The sequence below is a fragment of the Marmota flaviventris genome, chromosome 16 (genome assembly GCF_047511675.1).
Source record: "Marmota flaviventris isolate mMarFla1 chromosome 16, mMarFla1.hap1, whole genome shotgun sequence".
Lineage (NCBI taxonomy): Eukaryota > Metazoa > Chordata > Mammalia > Rodentia > Sciuridae > Marmota > Marmota flaviventris.
The window spans coordinates 72,909,984-72,929,311 of record NC_092513.1 but is presented as its reverse complement, the minus strand read 5'-3'; the positions used below and the strand labels follow the sequence as shown (position 1 = coordinate 72,929,311).

Below are 19,328 nucleotides of genomic sequence, written 5' to 3'. Positions count from 1 at the left end.
TGCATCTGTGACTGATAAGGACATTTCTTTTTAATGTAGTCACCATGCCATTGTTATTTATATACAATAAAATCAACATTTCCTTAATAGTCCTAATAATTATTCATATTTGATGTGAGTAGTCTTAATGATACCAATTAGTGTTGTAGGAACTGGTCACATGAGGTCAAAAAATTTTTTGTGTCTGCTGGTAATGATTACTCCACTGATAGTACATAATAAAAATACAACTTCTGTAGCTGAGTCACAGCACCAAAAAATAAAGATAGTTTCATGTTTTTGAATCATAGTTCAGATTGTCCTTGTCAAATGTGAATAGTTGTTACTAACTATAGTTATACTTCACATATCTACTATAATTATACCATGCAGTTCTGCAAACTATACTTTTTAAGCCCACTTGGAAAACATTTTCTAAGAGGCCTCAACTTACCTTGTCTTTGCCTGGCAGTACAGTACATCACTGTATTGAACATCACCTGTTCCACCTCCATTCAGGGGGCTGCTTTTTCCTTATCGCAGTGGCTGAGGGCTGTTTGCACTGCACTTAATATTTCTAGTTTTTGTGTCGTGGGCATTTCCTGTCTGCCCACACATCCCACCACCCAAGCAATACAGCGCAGTGAGAAGTGAACACAGTTCCAGGGAGAAGCATGTTAGCTTTCTAGCTTGTCTTATAGTCAAACCAGAGTAGTTTCAGTCTAACGGCCTCTGTAACTTCATATTTAAGCAGCATAGCATGTTAGTGGACACTGTAGACTCTGAAGTGGGCTGTTTGGATTTGACTCTTACTATTGCCACTTTGCAGCTGACTTCTTGTTTGGGGTTTTTGTGGGGGTTTTTTTATTTATTTTTATTAGTTATTGACGGACCTTTAATATTTATTTGTTTTTTATGTGGTGCTGAGAATCAAACCCAGTGCCTCACTCATGCTAGACAAACACTTTACCACTGAGCCACAACCCTAGCCCCTGCAGCTGACTTCTTTGTGTGTCAGCCCCCTTATGTGTAACATGGGGGTCATCACTGTTGTGTGCAAAGAAAGCACTTGTGAAACCCTAGTACACCTTCTGCCTTCCTTGCAGCATCATCATGAGGGCTAAATGAGCTAGTGTGATGAAGTGCTCGGCATTGCCGACATGCAGGTCTAATGGTTAACACTCTTCAAGGCTATTCCTGAGGCACCGTGATTTATTTATTTATTTGTTTGTTTGTTTTCGGTGGACACAACATCTTTATTTTTATGTGGTGCTGAGGATGGAACCCAGCGCCCCGCGCATGCCGGGCAAGCACGTTACCTGTTTGAGCCACCTCCCCAGCCCCCGTGATATATTTATAAAGTGAATACCTTGGTTTTAGATTATTATTGGCATCCTTTGATAGGATGCATGCCCAGATGTATATCAAGCATCTTGTGGTGCGGTAGATTATGCTTTATACCTGTATATGCCTTTGTTTTTTAGATTTATATATATGCTGCTGTTATAAATCAATTTTTTTTTTTAAATATTTATTTTTTAGTTTTAGGTGGACACAGTATCGTTATTTTATTTTTATGTGGTGCTGAGAATTGAACCCAGTGCCTCATGCATGCTAGGGCGAGCACGCTACCACTTGAGCCACATCCCCAGCCCTGTTATTATTCAAATTTGACTGTTTTTTTAAACATTCATGTATGTCCTCTGTCATCTCAGTGAATACCCTGCTATGTATGGCAGGTCTGTGAAATAATTGTTGGAAAGACTAAGCTGGATGATCTAATCAGCCTAAATGGTCCTTGAATCACCTTTAGTTAAAAGGATGGAGCTGATTATGTGTATATATCAGAATACTCAAAAGTTTGTAAACCTACCATTTCATGCTTTCCTCCTTCCTCGCACATTCAACTATTTTATTCTTCCCTCTTGCTCCTCCGTTCCCTTTTCCCAGGATGACTATCGGGTCTGCATGGACTTCAACATTATTCAGAAAGACTCACTCCCTATTTGTCCTGTGGATGCTTCAGGCTGCTTCACAGAAGAAGTAACACATTTTGTGGGACAGTATGTGAAGGTTTGTAGTCCATAAGACCAGAAGGATGTTACTCTTATATATATATATTTCATCAATCAGTCCCCCCTTTTTCCTCCTCAAGTAAGGAAATCAATGCAACTTATCACTCTCATTTATAGCTTATGTTGTAATTCATCTAGGAACTTGGTGGGGTTTTTTGTTGTTTCAGCATCAAATCAAACAGGCAGATAGTACCAGCTGTACTAGACGGGTATGATGTCTTTAAAGGAAGCATGCTCTAGTTTCAGGAGCAGGAGTCAAAAACAGAACTCTGTGATTCATGAAGCAGTTTTGTGACCTTGGGGTAATGGTTTCCAATTGAAAACTTCCTTAAATGTTATGGAGCCAGGCGTGATGGTTTGCCCTGTGATCCCAGCAACATGGGAGGGTGAGGTGGAGAGTAACGTGTTTGGGGCCAGTCTGGGCAGTGTAGCCAGACTTTGTCTCTAAAAAATAAAAAGGGCTGAGACTGTAGCTCAGTAGTCAAGTGTCCCTGGGTTTAATCCCCAGTGTCACCCCCCCCCCCTTTTAAAAAAACGTCATGGAATGTATTTATGTGACTAAAAATGAACACTGTTTTTTTAATGACACATTTTTTTGATGCCTTTAAATCACAACACAATGTTCGATTTTACTAATATAATTATGTTGCTGCTAAATATGATAGGGTTTTTTATATATATTTATTTTTTAGTTGTAGTTGAACACAATATCTTTATTTTATTTATTTTTATGTGGTTCTGAGGATTGAACCCAGGGCCTCGCACGTGGTAAGCAAGCGCTCTACTGCTGAGCCACATCCCCAGCCCTGATAGGATGTTTTAGTGACTGAATTTTTATTTTTTAACAGGATGCTGACAAAAACATCATCAGGACCTTGAAGGAACAGGGCAGACTTCTTGTTGCCAGCACCTTCACACACAGTTACCCTTTCTGCTGGAGGTAAGAGGAGGCCAAGACTATCGTAGCTGGAGCTCCACACTCTGGTTACGCCGTTTGTGTGCCTGTACCTTCACATTCATAGGATCCATCTCAGGGGTACCCTGTAGTTAGTGTTTGGAAACTGCCCTCTTATTTTTAGGAGAATGCAAAAAAGTTGTCTCTTTCCTTGGGAGTTGCGGCGTTGGGGGATACACACTATTTTATGTTGTGGCCACATTTTTTTTTTTTTTTTCTTTTTTAAGGATGCCAAACATCTTTGAAATTTTATAATGGAATTTATTGAGAAATATAATGTTATGATATCAAGTCTTAATACAGGATCATGCTACAAATTTGTGGACCAAAATCTAGTGTTCAGTGGCCTAAAATTCAGTCCCCATATTTTGTCTCTTTGCTAACAGTCACATCACATCTTAGAAAACTGTCATCAGTAGAACTCTTGTTTTTCTTTGTAGTGTTGGTATTTATTTATTTATTTACTTATTTTGTACTGGGTAGTGAACACAGGTGTGCTTTACCATTGAGCTGTGTACCTAATCTTTTTTTGTTTTTTATTTTAAGACAAGATCTTTCACTAAGTTGCCTTGGGGTCTCTCAGTAAGACTGTCCTCAGATTTACAATCCTGCTGCAGCCTTCCAAGGGTGTGCAGCACTGCATCCACCTCTGGTCTCATTCTTTTATTGGGTTTTGCCCTTCGTAGTATTGTGGAGATGATGTTGAGTTTTTTTGTTTGTTCGTTTGTTTGTTTGTTACCAGACATTGAACTCAGGGGCACTCGACCACTGAGCCACATTCCCAGTCCTCTTTTATATTTTATTTAGAGATAGGGTTTCACTGAGTTGCTTAGTGTCTCGCCATTGCTGAGGCTGGCTTTGAACTCTGATCCTCCTGCCTTAGCTCCCAAGCTGCTGGGATTACAGGCATATTCCACTGCCCCCAGTGAGATGACCAATTTTTAAGACTTAAGACATTTGCATCTATAATAAAAATGAATTTTAACCAGGCTCAGTGGCACACCCTGTAATCCCAGTAGCTTTGGAGGCTGAGACTGGAAGATCCCATGTTTGAGGCCAGCTTCATTCAGCAACTTACAGATAGCCTGTCTCAAAATTAAAAAATAAAAAGTTCTGAGCATGTAGTTCAGTGATAAAGCATTCCCTGAATTAAATCCCCAGTACTAAAAAATAAAATAGAATAGAATAAAATGAAATAATTAAAATTTAAAAATACAGTACAGTATAACGTGTATGTATGTGTTCGTCTAAGCCGAAGTCCAGGTAGATAGTGGTGTATTAATAAATGACTGAAAGTCAGTTTTCCTTGGGTGTTTACATCTCTCCTGACTGGCTCCATCTGTGTTTGCCTCCCCAGATCAGACACTCCGCTCATTTACAAAGCAGTGCCCAGCTGGTTTGTGCGAGTGGAGCACATGGTGGATCAGCTACTGAAGAACAATGACCTGTGTTACTGGTGAGCAGTGAGATGTGTTTCTTCATACTGTCCTTTGCTTTAGTTAGTATGGTTTACACTCTCCCAAGTCACAATTTTTATTATGACCGTAGTTTTTATAGTCATCTTTTTTTTTAAGTTGGACATAATACCTTTATTTTATTTATGTGTTTTTTGTGGTACTGCAAGCACTCTACCAGCCCCTATAACCATCTTTTATTGTTCATTGTTATAGCTGTCTCTATTCTGTATGTAAAGGAACATAAAATAATTTAATATGCAAGAGTAATATCCTTATGATACAACATGTAAAGAAGCCTTTTTTTTCTTTAAAACCCAATGGAAATGAGAAATGGCCCCTTATACGTTTTACATAGTAAAATGACTTTGGAGGAAAAATTCTGGCGTTACTCCCTCTGCTAACATCAAATAAAAATTTTCAGGATAAACATTTTGTGGTGTATCCGCAAAACACCATTTGTACTTAACCATTTTTGGTGCTTGTTGAGTTCCTGGTATAGATAAGCTCCAAGCTCAGAAACTTTTCTCTCTGCAGCTGAAGTTTGGCAAATAGATGACAATGTCATCTCCACCTGTGTTTGTAAAGTGAAGCAAAGTTTGAATTTGCAAAATGAAACAAAGTTCAAATCTGCATTTCAAAAGAATGTTTTTTGCTGAGAGTTTGGATTTCAATTCTTTTTTTGTTTGTTTGTTTGGTTTTTTTTTTGGATTTCAATTCTTACTTCCCACAGGGACTTAACCCAACCAAAGAATTGTATTTGATTTGGGGAAAATGAGATCTCAGGACAATAAAGAAAAATGGTTTTAAACTATGGCTTTCTAATACATTATAGCAAAGTGTGACTTCTCAAAAAGCAGCTTTTTTTTTTTTTTTTTTTTTAAGAGAGGATTTTTTTTTAATATTTATTTTTTAGTTTTCGGCGGACACAACATCTTTGTTTGTATGTGGTGCTGAGGATCGAACCTGGGCTGCACGCATGCCAAGTCGAGCGCGCTACCGCTTGAGCCACATCCCCAGCCCAAAAAAAAGCAGCTTTTTCATCTAAAGCTAGCAAGCTCATTAGTTCCCCTAATGTATAAGGTAGTAGTGTGGAATAAGGTAGCCTCAAAGGAGAATAGACATATAAACTGATCTGTAGAAAGCAGGATAAAAATGCAGTGCCCAAAAGAAGAAGACGTATTTAGAAGCCTGGCAATACCCTGACTCAGCCTTGTGCTTAGAGGAATTCCTGCAAAGCTGAACCTTAAGGAACAAGGAGCTCTTTTCCAGTCAAAATAGTAGAAGTTCTGGGAGTAGTAGGGATGGCAGAGGGAAGGAAGACTAAATGGCAGAGAAAGATGGGGAGTCACATGCCGAGGAACTTAACCTCATTGCTGAAGGCTAAAATGCAAGGTCAGGGATGACCAGGGAGGAGACCAGAGAGGGCCACAGAGAAACTTCCAATTACCCAGCTCATTAGGAGCTTATGCTAATACTTTTTAGTAAAGCTGGTGTCATCAGATGACATGAAGACTAGAATTGATTGGAATGAAGCTGCTAGAGTCAGGGTGGCTAGTCAAGAGAGGTCTGTGGTGGTCCCCAGTTGACAAGGAGGATGTGGGGAATGTATATGCTTTGGGTCAAGTCAGTGGAAGCAAAGGCTATCACGTATGCTGGTGCTATCCATTATAAAATATGCTTCTTGTATCTCAAGTTCAAGGCCAGCCTTAGCAATTCTGGAGACCCTGTCTCAAAAAATAAGAAGGGTTAGGGATGTAGCACAGAGGTAGAGCACTCCTGTGTCCAATCCCCAGTACTGGGGGGAAAAAATAAAAAGAAAACATGTTCCTAGCAGTGAGCTCAGTATTTTATATCATTTGATTCACAAAAGCTTATATGAATATAATTTACAATTTTTATTTCAATGGAATTTTGTTCTTAAATGATTGTCTAATGTACTACGGCAGGGTCCCAGAGTTCGTGCGAGAAAAGCGGTTTGGAAATTGGCTGAAAGATGCACGTGACTGGGCAATTTCCAGAAACAGATACTGGGGCACCCCCATCCCACTGTGGGTCAGTGAAGACTTTGAGGAGGTGAGGTGGGGCCATGTGGACTGTGCTGGGGCACTTTGCTCATGCAGTGTGAATGTGGTGGAAAGTCATGTTTTTCTCTCTTTGCCCCTTTCTTATTTCATCTCTTTTTTTTCTCTATTCTTTTCTAGAATCATGACATAAAATAATTATTTTTAGTATTTGAATTTCTAAATTTTCTTCTTCTATAAAAAGTAAAAAATACATTCTGCGTTTTTCTCAGGGAAATCCACATATTAAGTGCTTTATTCTTGTGTTACACAGATCTCTTCCTCTGTGCATTAAGTTATAGCATTAACTTAAGGTTAATAATGAAAAAGCAGAACTTGAAAAATTTAACATTGTGTTGATGACTTTAGTAAACTTCTAAAATTGCATTAGTAAACTTACAAAAATCTGTGTGTGTGTGTGTCCATGTGTGTACATGCGCAGATACACAGACATATTTCCATGAGAGGGTCTTCTGCCATTACTGAGAGCTTTACAGCAAAGATAAGCAATGGCACCTTGGGGACTTGTCACTTTCCTTTAGGGACCTAAGAGGCAGCTGTGAAGTAACTGAATCAGAAGATTTTGGGGAACTGGACAGGAAAGACGGAGAAAGAGACTGTGGGTGCCTGTAGTGTAGCCGAAACCCCCTTGCTAGGTGAGAACCACAGCAGCTCCCGCTGGCACAGCCCCGGTCAAAGGATTCCCCTAATTCTGAGTGTACCAGCAAGCTCCATCTCTCACTTCCTTACTTAGATAAATCCTAACATCTAGTGAGTTAGGCTGAGTCTTTTGATCTGATCCAAGAACACTAACTTAGTTCTAGCTTTGTCTTGGGAAGATTCCAGATTAAAGTTCTAGGTGCCAGGAAGAAACACAGATGCCTTAGATCAATAGTCCAAGGCATTTCTCTTATGCATTTCACCATGATTTTGGCAGAGATTTGCACATAGTAAACCCTCCATAATTACCCATTAAGATGATGGCTGTCAGTGTTTAAAATCCCCACGTAAGAGCCCTCTGACATAGGGTAGATAACAAAGTGGACAAGTTAGTGCTTGCCTTGTCAGAGACCAGTGTGTGGTGTTGTTGAACAGTCAACCATGTTGAAGATAGTGTCCTTCAGCCCAGATTGGTATTTTAATGAGCTTTTAAGGAAAAATCAGAGGTTTCTCAAACAGGAATATCACGTAAATTAATTCAGTTTGATCTCTCTGGCTCTAAGGAACTCTTTCTTTTAACTTTATTTTTAATAGGTAGTTTGCATTGGGTCAGTGGCAGAACTTGAAGAACTGTCAGGAGCAAAAATCTCGGATCTCCACAGAGAGAGGTCAGTTTCTCAATGATTAATTCACTTCAGTCCTGTCACCTCCTACTGAGACATGATACCTAACAAATTACATAGCTGCACATGGCAAGCGCTAGTTTGTGAATCACTATTGATGACTTGCATAGGATTAAGGTAATATGTCCTCCCTCCCCAGTTGAAACACCAGGTGACAATAATGTGTGGTACTCTCAAAAGCCTTTGAGAATGGCTGACATTTCTGTTTACAAATGCATTTTCATTTATGCTTCACTTAACTATGGGATATGTCCTGAGAAATGCATCCTTAGACGATTCTTTTTTAGTATGAACACCCATTTTGGAGTGTCCTTGCACAAACCCAGATGGCATAGATGACTCGCTTGACATGGCCTTTTTATGCAACCAAGAAACATGGTAAACACAAGATGTAGGTGGGTACTGTTAGTATAATAGCCATACAGTTTTGACAGTTTCGTTTTGGTTTTTTTCCTGTCATACTGGGAATTAAGCCCAGGGCTTCACATGTGCTAAGTAACTACCCCTACCACTGAGGTATATCACCAGCTCTTTTTTCAAGTTTCATTTTTGTGACAGGGTCTCACTAAGTTGTCCAGACTGACTTTGAAATTTTTAATTTTGGTCATTCTGCCTCAGCCTCCCAAGTAGCTGGGATTACAGGCTTCATTAACTTTTTTTTTTCATGAATAGAAGTACACTCTAAAGTAACAATGAGAAGGCCAAGCAAGGTGGTGGCCCACCTGAAATCCTAGTGACTTGAGAGGCTGAGTCAAGAAGATCAGAAATTCAAGGCCAGTCTGGGCAATTTAGCAAGACCCTGTCTCAAAACGAAAACTGGCTGGAGATGCAGCTCAGTGGCAGAGTGCTCCTGGACTCAATCCCCATTACCACACACAAAAAAATAAGTAAATGCATAAACCAGTTACATCATTTGTTATCATGTTCTGTGCTGTACTTAATTATATGTGCTATATTTTTATTATTTTTATACATCTGGTAGCACACTGGTTTGTTCACACCACTATCACCATAAACACATGAATAATCCATTTACTCAGCGTCAGGACCATTATATGTCACTAAGTGAGAGGAATTCTTCTGCTCCCTTACAGTTGCATGGGACCACTATTGTACATGCCTTGTTGTACAACCTTTGAATAATATCGTATTGGGGCTCTGTGTTTCTTACTGGCAGTTAAACTGCAAGTTCTGTTGTGCATAAAATGAGAAGTACTGCTTTTCTGTGTACTAGCATTGACCACCTGACCATTCCATCACGCTGTGGGAAAGGATCACTGAGGCGCGTGTCTGAGGTATTTGACTGCTGGTTCGAAAGTGGCAGCATGCCCTATGCTCAGGTTCATTATCCATTTGAAAACAAGAGGGAGTTTGAAGATGCTTTTCCTGCAGACTTCATTGCCGAAGGCATAGACCAAACCAGAGGATGGTATGCCCTTTCTTGCTTTAAGTGTTTTCTTGATTTTATTGAGTACCTACCGTGTGTCCTTTTGTGCTGACTAGGGCTGTGGCAAACAAGACAGCCTGTGTTCCTGCTTTCTGACCTTTCTACCCACTATGAATACTAAAATGCTTTTCAACTAGGATATTCTTTCACTGAAATAGAACTATGGTATTATAATTTGAATTATTTCACTAACATTTTTGCATTTATCTATATGTTAAGTTGGAAGTTTAAGTCATACAAAACAATATGTGTTCTTAACTTTTTCTTATTATTTACTCAAATGCCTAATGAGTACTTACAAGATTATAGGTTGGGTGCTTAATATTGGGGAGGTAGTCATGTGCATGGGTAAAAATTCTAGCCTTATCAATTAACATTTTAAAGAAAATCCAAATTTTAAAATACACAAGGGAGGAGGATTTGGGAATTGGGTTTTGTCTTGTGCCCTATTAAGCAATATGCTCATCCCCTTAATAAGTGAGTTGCCTTCTTTTTTGGATAGGATTTGCTGGCCCATGTGCTAATTATAGTTTCATTAATAATGTTTCTAAAGGGATGTATTTAAGGAATATTTGGTGTTATTTTCTGCTCTTTCAGTTTGTGTTAATCATTGAATCCATAGCTTAGTGTATTCAATGTGTCATTTTAATGTTCTAATCAATTTATCTATAGGAACAGCTATCAGAAGCAAATTCCTATTGTGGGGAGGGCCAGATGACTTCCCAGTGAGCTTGTTTCTCTTAAAAATAGTGAAGTCTGGCAGCTGTTTTAAGTCTTTGTGTGGACCCCATGTGCCCACTCTCCCTTTCCACAGATCATGGCTGCCTCCTGGGTACCAGCAGTCCTCCTAGCCTTTTTTTTTTGAACTGAAAGGGCTGTCTGGCTTGGTATTTATACTAGAATGGGGGTCTTCTCTCCTCATTAGTTATGTTCCCTGATGTTCCTAGAGTACAGGGTTAGGTCAGGTGATAGGAGAACATCACCCCTGGGATAGTAGGTACATGTCAGGGTGGCATGTAAGCATCACCCAGGGCAGTGGCAGGAATGTGAGAGTTCTCACAAGGAACAGGCTAGGGAGCTATGCATTAATGGGATGCATAACAGCTGACAAAATAGAAGCATTTTCTAGATTCTGGAGTCTGCCTTTTGACCTTTGTATGAGTGCTTTTTTTTCTTTTTGTCATCACATTATTTGTCCTGTATGATCTTTTCTTGTTTCACCAGGTGTTTCAGGTGGTGCTGAGGGAACCCTGTGCTGCCTTTATAGCTGGTTATACTGGCTCCCTATTGGGGAGTTGGGGTAGCAGAGGGAGGACCAGGACATTGATGGAGGCTTTTATTTCTTTGCAAGCCAGAGGCTCTAATTTGATAGATCTCTGGTGGGTTCCATGCATCTGTTTATTTTTCAACCCTTCCTTCATGGTTATGATGTGTAACTAGAATTAAGAACCTTTGGTTTGTATGATTATCAAGAAGTATACTGTATCAAAAATAGAAATTCAGTCCAGTGAGTTAATGTATTTTTTCCTGTGCTTGGATTCCTTCTCTGTTCTTACCGAATTGTTGGGGGTTTGCTGTTTTTTTTCTTCAGGTTTTACACCCTACTGGTGCTGGCCACAGCCCTCTTTGGACAACCACCTTTCAAGAACGTGATTGTGAACGGTCTTGTCCTGGCAAGGCAGGTGCACTCTTCTATGTAGTGACTAGTTCAGTCCTAAAATGTGGGGTTTTGTTAACCTCTGTTTAACTTACAAGGAAGCTCTCTGGGGCTCTAGAACCCAAGTTCTAAGACCCAAGCTAGTGAGAGCCACACCAGGCTCCACTCTGCCTCCCATTGAGTATTATTTCCAATTTTTGACTATTATAGGACACTCTTATTTTTCCTTTGCTTCCATTACCTCTACTCGTTGAGAATAAACAAATAAAATAATATAGAGGCATGGCTGTGAGGAGGAAGATCTAACATCTAGTCTGTCTGTGTCCTTACCCTGTGTACATAAACATGTCCTCATGCTGTCAATTTTCAGAACTATTTCACATGGCTCCTGTAATTATCTCCTTTCAATGATGAAGAAATTTACAGCACAGAAAAGTAACTTGCTGAAGGGCTTAGCAAATGAGTGCTAAATTCATGTCTTGAATCCTGAACTCAGGGCTTCACGTATTAAGCATGTGTTCTTTTGAGCTGCACCCTCAGACCTTTTCTTTCCTCCCTCACTGAAAATGTTATTGACGTTATTATAAGTTTGCATGCATAAAGATGTCAAAAAGTATGCTCTCTTGCATACTTTGCATAGTTTCCCTCCAGTGGTTACATTTGGAAATCATAGTCTAATAATAAATATCACAACCAGGAGGCTGACGTACGTAGTCCACTGATATTATTCTCATTTCTCCTGTTTTAGATATACTCATTTGCTTATGTGTATTTACTAGAATACAACTTTCTCACATGTGTAGGTTTCTCTGTCCACAAACACAGTCATAATAATGAATGATTTCAACACCACAAGGTTTTCTCCTATTGCCCTTTATAATTACACTCACTCTCCAACCTTCCACCCTCATTCCCAATCCCTGGCAACCACTAGTCTAGATAGTATATGATTGTGATAGAGGTATATATCAAAAGTTCATTCATTTCCATTGATGAATAGTGTTCCATAGTATGGGTGTACCATAGTTTATTTAACCTTCCACCCCTTGAAAGACATCTGGGTGTTTCACTGTTTGCTGTTGTGAACATTCTTGTAGTAATTTTTTATGTAACTATAATTCTTTATTTCTCTGGGATAAATGCAAAGATATCTTCCTTCTCTAGTCAGCCTGATGGCTCCCCATGGTATTCAGAAATTATTTACAACCGTAGGTATGTCTTAATGCTGGCTTGCATCTAAATTATTTACTCCTTCCATTTGCATTTGTGTATTCCTAGTTGCAGATAATCTATATACATGTGTAAAAGTCAGCTGTGTTGTTTACTTGTTTAATTGGCATCTACTTTTTGCTTTATAAGTGATGGCCAGAAAATGAGCAAAAGAAAAAAGAATTATCCTGATCCTGTTTCAATTATCGAGAAGTATGGTGCTGATGCGCTCAGGTACAAAGCAGTCCTTCATCTTCAGTGTGTGTGTCATTTTTATGTTGGCATCTCTCATCCTATTAATTACAGTTCTTAAGTTCTTAGTTTGTAATTATGCTTTTTAACATGGATTTGTTATATGGAAAGTTACATTGGTGTGGTTGTTGATTTTAAGGCCTAAAAACAGTTTTCTATATAATAAAATCATTTTCAAACCTAGAGATTTTTTTTGAGGAAAAGGACCTGCTTTGGATTTTATGAGCTATCCAGGGCCTCCCCGAGACTAGTTGCAGGTTGCCTATGACTCACATTCTTTCTAGTTTCTGTGTCTTGTGTATTAGGATTTTTTTTTTTTTACCATTTATTTTAATTTCACACTTATAAAACCATATGAGTAAGAGCAAATAAATTAATATTGAAGAAGTTTTAGAGAAATTTGAGCCACTGTTTGAAATGTTCATAATCATGAAATCACATGGTATTCAAGTTGAAAGGGACCTGAAGGTCTCATTCAGCATCCCCATGTCATAGAGAAGACCCAAGCCCTAGAGCAGTGAGAAGGGCTATCCTTCAACTCATTTATCTGTCAGACTTGCCCTTGGTGCATCCACTATTTAGGCTAAGTACCTATAGTGTGGGCTATCCTGTAGGGTGATTGATATTCCTAATATCTTCCACTCAAATGCCACACTCTGCACTTTGTAAAGGCTACTCTCTCTGAACTCCTGTGTCCACATGCATTGGAGATGTGGGCAGTGTCCATGGGAGACAAGAAGTGTCTCTTGATGAGGATCAGGCAACCTTCCTCTTATTCTGAATGCAGTGCCATATTTTGGTATGGGGTCACAAACGGGTAACCCCTTTGTAATTTGCTGTGTCTTGTACACAAAACAAAGACTTTTTGACTTTTAAATTGATCATATGTAACTTTCCCATGTGAATTTTCTGCCTTTTCCAGATTATATCTGATTAATTCCCCTGTGGTGAGAGCAGAAAATCTCCGCTTTAAGGAGGAGGGCGTGCGGGACGTCCTTAAGGATGTGCTGCTCCCATGGTACAACGCTTACCGCTTCTTCATCCAGAACATCTTGAGGCTCCAGAAGGTACAGGCCACAGTAGGCCGCACATGTGCTAAGCCACAAGGTGGGGCTCTGTGTGGCCACTTTGTTGTACTCTCTGATGTTGGGGACAGCCAAGAGCCATGAGGAGGCCATGCATGAAGGTGCAATAGTTGTCCAGGGTCTTCTGTGGGTCATGGGCCTCACCTGTAGAGGGGTAGGGTATGTTTGTTTTATCAGCAGATTCTCAGTGCCAGGGACATCATGTGTAGTGAGGTCACATTATCTCTGCTCTTGTTACTCTGGTGCTGCTGCTGCCTGAACCAAAGTGGGCAGGGAATTCAGTTTGTGGAGCAGGGACAGGTGAAATGGGCTTTTAGAATCAAGGAAGATTTGGACAAAGCAAAAAGCAGAGAGGAATAGAGTATTCTGGGTAAGGTCATCAGCCTAAGAATGCAAATAGTTCCCAGTACTAGGTTTCCGTTTGTAGACAATCCTGTATTCTGTCCCAGAAAGTTTTATTGTCCTTTTTTCCTTCCATTGATTGATTGATAGATAGATATTTATGGTACTGAGACTTGAACTCGAGTTCACCCAGCCTTTTTTTATATTTTTTTTAGAGATAAGGTCTCACTGAGTTTCTTAGGATCTCACTAAGTTGCTGAGGCTGGCTTTGAACTTGTGATCCTCCTGCCTCAACCTCCTAATGTGCTGAGATTATAGGCATGCACCACCCCACCCAGCTCTTTCCTTGGATTTTAAAGTATTTAAACCATATATAAGATTTGCAAATATCTCTCAATTCAGAATCACTCTTCAGTGCAGAGCAGTAGTTTTTTCCCTGAATTCTCTTCACTTCACTCAGAAAACAATTATTGCCAGGCACCATCACACACACCCATAATCCCAGCAATTTATCAAGGCCCTATCTCAAAATATTAAAAGGGATGAGGTTGTTTCTCAGTGATCAGTCACCTCTAAGGTCAGTACCCAGTACCAAAAAATAATAGTATGAAGGAATTAAAGACTTAATGTCCCAAGTTAGTGTGTATCTGGATAATATTGCTGAATGTCAGAAAGTTAGATTGCCTGTTAATAATTTGAGTTGTTTTGGTTTTTTGCTGCTCTTTCTGTTTTAGTGATTTTTGAGTTTATTTTTCTCTAGTAAGTTACTTCCCTTCTGTTAATGTGAATGTCTCATTAATTGTCCTCAGGAAGAAGAAATAGAATTCCTCTACAATGAGAGCACTGTTAGAGAAAGCCCCAATATCACAGACCGGTGGATTCTGTCCTTCATGCAGTCACTTGTGGGCTTCTTTGAGACCGAAATGGCAGGTGAGTCTCTCCTGGTCTGTCCTCTTATGATTAAGGACTGTTTATGTGTGTTTATGTGTGTCATTTCATTATTTAATCGCTTTTCTTTAAAAAAAAAATAGAAGAAATTTTGAGAGATAACAGAATGAACAGACAGCAAATAAGTATTTCTTCTAATCCCCAAATATAATTTTGTTACGGCTTGTTGATTATAGAAAGGTATTTGTTTCCAAGCCCTTAAGAATTCTGTCTGAGGGGTGTCCAGGTGGCCTCACTCCTTCACAGTGTAATAGGCTTTGGATTTGGATAGCTATGGGTTCAGACCCCAGGTCTACCACTTGCTACCTCTCCAGGGGCTTGCCTCAGGTCTCTCAGCCTAGATTTCCTTATCTGCAAAATGCCTGGTAGAATTATAATAAGGCTTAAATAGAGATGATTCACATAAGTTGACAGGCAGAACTAGGTATTCGATAAGTAATACTTGTTATAATGCATTTTTTTTTAAATTTTAGGTCTGTTTTCCTAAATAAACACCAGTGAGTTTAGTTTTAGAGAGAGGTTGGGAAAGTGGGTTATATTGACTTCCTCAGGGTTTGAGAATGGTAAAATCATAGATCCAGTGAAAAATTCTAGAAACTGTTAACTGGTGCATCTCAGTCTGGAAAGTGGGCAGGTAGATGCCCCAGGTCACAGTGGGGTCAAGAGAGACCAGAGAGGTTGACCTGCCTTCTCTGCACCCTGTTGGGCAGGTACAGCTGGACAGAGTAGACCAGGGTCAGCATTAGCCTGGTCATCTGCACTGGGCTTTCCCTGGTTTAGTCAGTACTGTTAAATTTGGCACAAAAGGTCTGTGTAGCTGCTGGGCAAATTGACATGAATGGAGTTGGAAATGAGTGAGAGTCTGACTCCTGCCAGGAAAGGGCAGTGCTGAGAGCTTGCTCACACACAGCTGTCAACAAGTGGGTGGACAATGTGGGGATTGTGAGTGAGGCCTGCGCCACCTTTTAGCACCAGCTGCCAGGACTTCCCATGAAGTTGGTCTGGAGAGCTTATACCCTGGCCAGAGCTCACTCTGCCTAGCAACTAGGTCTTTTGTGGGAATCCAGGTATCCACATAGAGACCAACTCATGACCCAGACTGTTCAGTTGAGATCCCAACTTTGCTGGCCTGCCTCCTCTGTGCCCAAGAGGTCTCTTTTTCCACTACACCTTTGGCTTTCTTCATTGACTATCTGAATCTCTAGAAAGCCTGTTCTGTTTTTAATCATAGCCTTTGTCAGAATTTCTCAGCAGTGGCACTGTCAATAGTATGGGCTAGATTCTTTGTTTTGGTGTGGGCCATGCTGTCCTCTATATCATTTTGGCAGCATCTCTAGATCCCCCCTCTAGATGCCAGTAGTACCCCTACCCCACAAATTAAGACAACCAAAGTGTCTTCTAGGCATTGCGAAATGTCCTCTGGAGGTAAGAGGCATAGACCTTTAGAGCTTTCTGCTTATCGGGTTTTTAATTGAGGTGTGAAGTTGCACACTGGAAAGAAGCTGGACTTCATTGGTGCTGTTACATTGTCCAACTCCATGCACACCATGCTTCCCAGAATTGTGTGTGCCTCGGACTGTGCCACACACACAGACTGGAGTTCTGTGTTTCCTACTGACCAGTGTGGGTTTGCATGTGGCTCATGGTGCATTCCTGAACACTTTGACTCTTATTTATTCTCAATAAATGAGCCACTTGTAGTTGCTTTGGTCTGATTCTTACTGTCTCTATAGTGAATGGAGTCCCTAGGTAGAGGGGCTGCTTGTGCTTTATTGTGTACAGGCCTCATCTCATGAGGCTGTTAAAGGCCACCTGGCTGATTCTCTTACTTTTAGCTTATAGGCTTTACACTGTGGTGCCTCGCCTGGTCAAGTTTGTAGACGTTCTAACCAATTGGTATGTCAGAATGAACCGCAGAAGATTAAAGGTAGGTGCTGGTGGGAAAAGCAAAAAGTGTGTGAAAGTTTGAGCGTTGGAAAAATGAGAACAGTCAAAGGGAAAATGAACGTTGTCCCAAAGCCTCTGTTTTTGAAACTTTCTTTTCCTTTTACCTTGCATACTAATTGTATTGATTGCTGTTTGGTAACAGGGACCTATAAGTTCTAAAAGTCATTGTACATGTTTTCACAATATAGGTGTGGACATGTCATAATCTATAAGGATATATACTAAAGTGTTTATAGTAGTTATGTCTGAGAAACTAAAATATAGTTGGATTTTCTTTCATCTTTTTTCTTTTCATATGGGGATTGAACCCAGAGGAGCTTAGGAGCTTTACCACTGAGCTATATCCACAGCCCTTTTAATTTTTTATTTGGAGACAGGGTCTCGCTAAGTTGCTGTGGCTGGCCTCAAACTTGTGATCCTCCTGCTTCAGCCTCCTGAGTTGCCGTCCTACCTGGCTCTTTTATTATTATCTTAATTTTTTCCTACAATGAATTAGACCACCATGATGGATGACCCTCTGTGGCCGGTGGTTGTCACCATTTCTCCTTGTTCTACCTTGTGTCCTCTCTGCTATTTGCTCTTTGCTGTCTTCAGGTTGCCTCTTTTAATAAATGGTTTATTGATAAACTTTTTTTTAAGCAGTTTCCTGTTTCTTTTTTATTCACTAGGGTGAAAATGGGATGGAGGATTGTGTCATGGCCCTGGAGACCTTGTTTAGTGTTCTGCTTTCTCTGTGCAGACTAATGGTGAGATATTTGGCCAGTTCCTATAACTGGCCTGTAGGTTGCATGTGGTGCCCTTCTTTAGCTTGTATATGTTTGGTATAAAAGTCTTGAAAGAGCTTATCTCTAGTTCCTTGTTCATATATTTTAAATAAGTGCTAAGAAATACTAGATTCTTATAGTCATTGGCAGTGTAGTACAGGTCAGAAATCTTGCATCTAGACCAAGATCTATAATTGAAGATCATGACTTAATATGGATTGCCATAATTATAACCAGGAGGTTCCTGAATTCATCTACCTGAACAAATACATCACAAACAACATTTTTAACTTAACCATTGAGAGAAAAATGTGCAGGTAACTGGAATGTGTGTTCCTTCCAGTTCAAATATTAATTGAATATTATACAGTAAGAAGCCTTTGGTTTTAATTGCCTATATCCCGTTCTCCTACTCCAGAATAATATTACAATCTCCCCATTCATTGTGTAACATTCACTGTAGGAGGATCTACTTTGTGCAAAGTCCTGCATGCCTAGTGCTTTCCATGTCTGACTTTATTCACCAGAATACTGCACAGCATGTGGTGTTTCCCCAATTATGGATGAGGTTTCAGTCCTCTGTGCATATTGACTTGACTGATTCTTTGTCACAGGCTCCTGATTTGATTTTTGTTTGTTTGTTTGACATATTGCAGAAATTTAGGGATATTTTAAGTTCTGCTGACTGTTGCCCTACTGCTGGGCTTCACAGATACAAGGTCCTTTCTGTTTCACAGAGTGTGTTTAATAACCTTATGCCCAAGTCTGCATAGTACCTTGTCATTCTCTAAAATGTTTAATTACTGTTTCTCACTGTGAGATCAGCTGTTGTTATGTATATGAATGACATGATGTTCTGTGTCCTCATACAGGCCCCATACACACCATTTCTCACTGAATTGATGTACCAGAATCTAAAGGTGCTGATTGACCCAGCTTCTGTCCAGGACAAGGACACCCTCAGCATTCACTACCTCATGTTGCCCCGTGTTCGGTAGGAACCAAATGCAGATGAACCTTTCCTGGGCCATAGGAAGGGGAGTTGCCAGAGCATGTGGCAGCCCAAGCTCCCAGGGAAGGAATGGAAAAGAGTAGGCAGTTCCCTACCCCAGCCCCTCTGTGCCTCTCTTCCCACCCAAGCTAATGTAAGTTGCTCCTCAAGCTGCAGAATGGGGCCCATTTCCATAAGCAGTAGGAGAGGGATGCTGTATGTAGAACCCCTCTGTAGAACTGTGGCAGGTGGTATGTGGATACACTCCTAAGGACACCTGGGGAGCTCATTGTGTACCCCCTAATGCAGTTCCAGGTGCCTTGCCAAAAGAGACTATCCCTTCTCTAGCCTGACCCTCTTCCTCACTTAAGTATGCCTATTTTGGATTTGTCCTTTTTAATTTCTTTCTTTTTTCTGCTCTGTCAAACAGTGAGGAATTAATTGACAAGAAAACTGAGAGTGCAGTGTCTAGAATGCAGTCTGTGATTGAACTTGGACGAGTGATCCGAGACCGCAAAACTATTCCAATAAAGGTTTGGATTTTTTTTTTTTTTACATTTTATGTGGGAATTGCTTCCTTTTTTTTTTAATATTTATTTTTTTAGTTCTAGGTGGACACAGTATCTTTATTTTGTTTTTATGTGGTGCCCAGTGCCTCACGCACTGGGTTCTTAATATAGACAGCATTTAGCAATGGCAGAATTTTCCCCCCTTTTCTGCTTTTGGGAATGTGAATGGACGTAGTTCAACCTAACTGGTCTGGAGCTTACAATTCAGATAAACATTTAACATTCCAGTTTCTTCCATTTAGAGGACT

General features: G+C 40.1%; 1 protein-coding gene across 2 annotated transcripts in view; it reads left to right on the top strand.

Moving 5' to 3' along the window:
* Positions 1–19,328, top strand: part of Iars1 (isoleucyl-tRNA synthetase 1) — a 59,683-nt gene that overhangs the window by 19,991 nt on the left and 20,364 nt on the right. For both annotated transcript variants that reach the window (XR_003584883.2, XM_027950971.2), the window contains exons 12-25: positions 1,930–2,052; positions 2,903–2,994; positions 4,367–4,465; positions 6,413–6,539; positions 7,781–7,854; positions 9,104–9,298; positions 10,908–10,994; positions 12,333–12,416; positions 13,357–13,501; positions 14,671–14,791; positions 16,645–16,736; positions 17,425–17,502; positions 18,393–18,514; positions 18,942–19,044. Coding sequence is in view for 1 of the 2 variants with exons in the window: in XM_027950971.2 (XP_027806772.2) it covers positions 1,930–2,052; positions 2,903–2,994; positions 4,367–4,465; positions 6,413–6,539; positions 7,781–7,854; positions 9,104–9,298; positions 10,908–10,994; positions 12,333–12,416; positions 13,357–13,501; positions 14,671–14,791; positions 16,645–16,736; positions 17,425–17,502; positions 18,393–18,514; positions 18,942–19,044 (1,542 nt within the window). In the remaining variant the exon portion in view is untranslated. The remainder of the gene's footprint in view (positions 1–1,929; positions 2,053–2,902; positions 2,995–4,366; positions 4,466–6,412; positions 6,540–7,780; positions 7,855–9,103; positions 9,299–10,907; positions 10,995–12,332; positions 12,417–13,356; positions 13,502–14,670; positions 14,792–16,644; positions 16,737–17,424; positions 17,503–18,392; positions 18,515–18,941; positions 19,045–19,328) is intronic.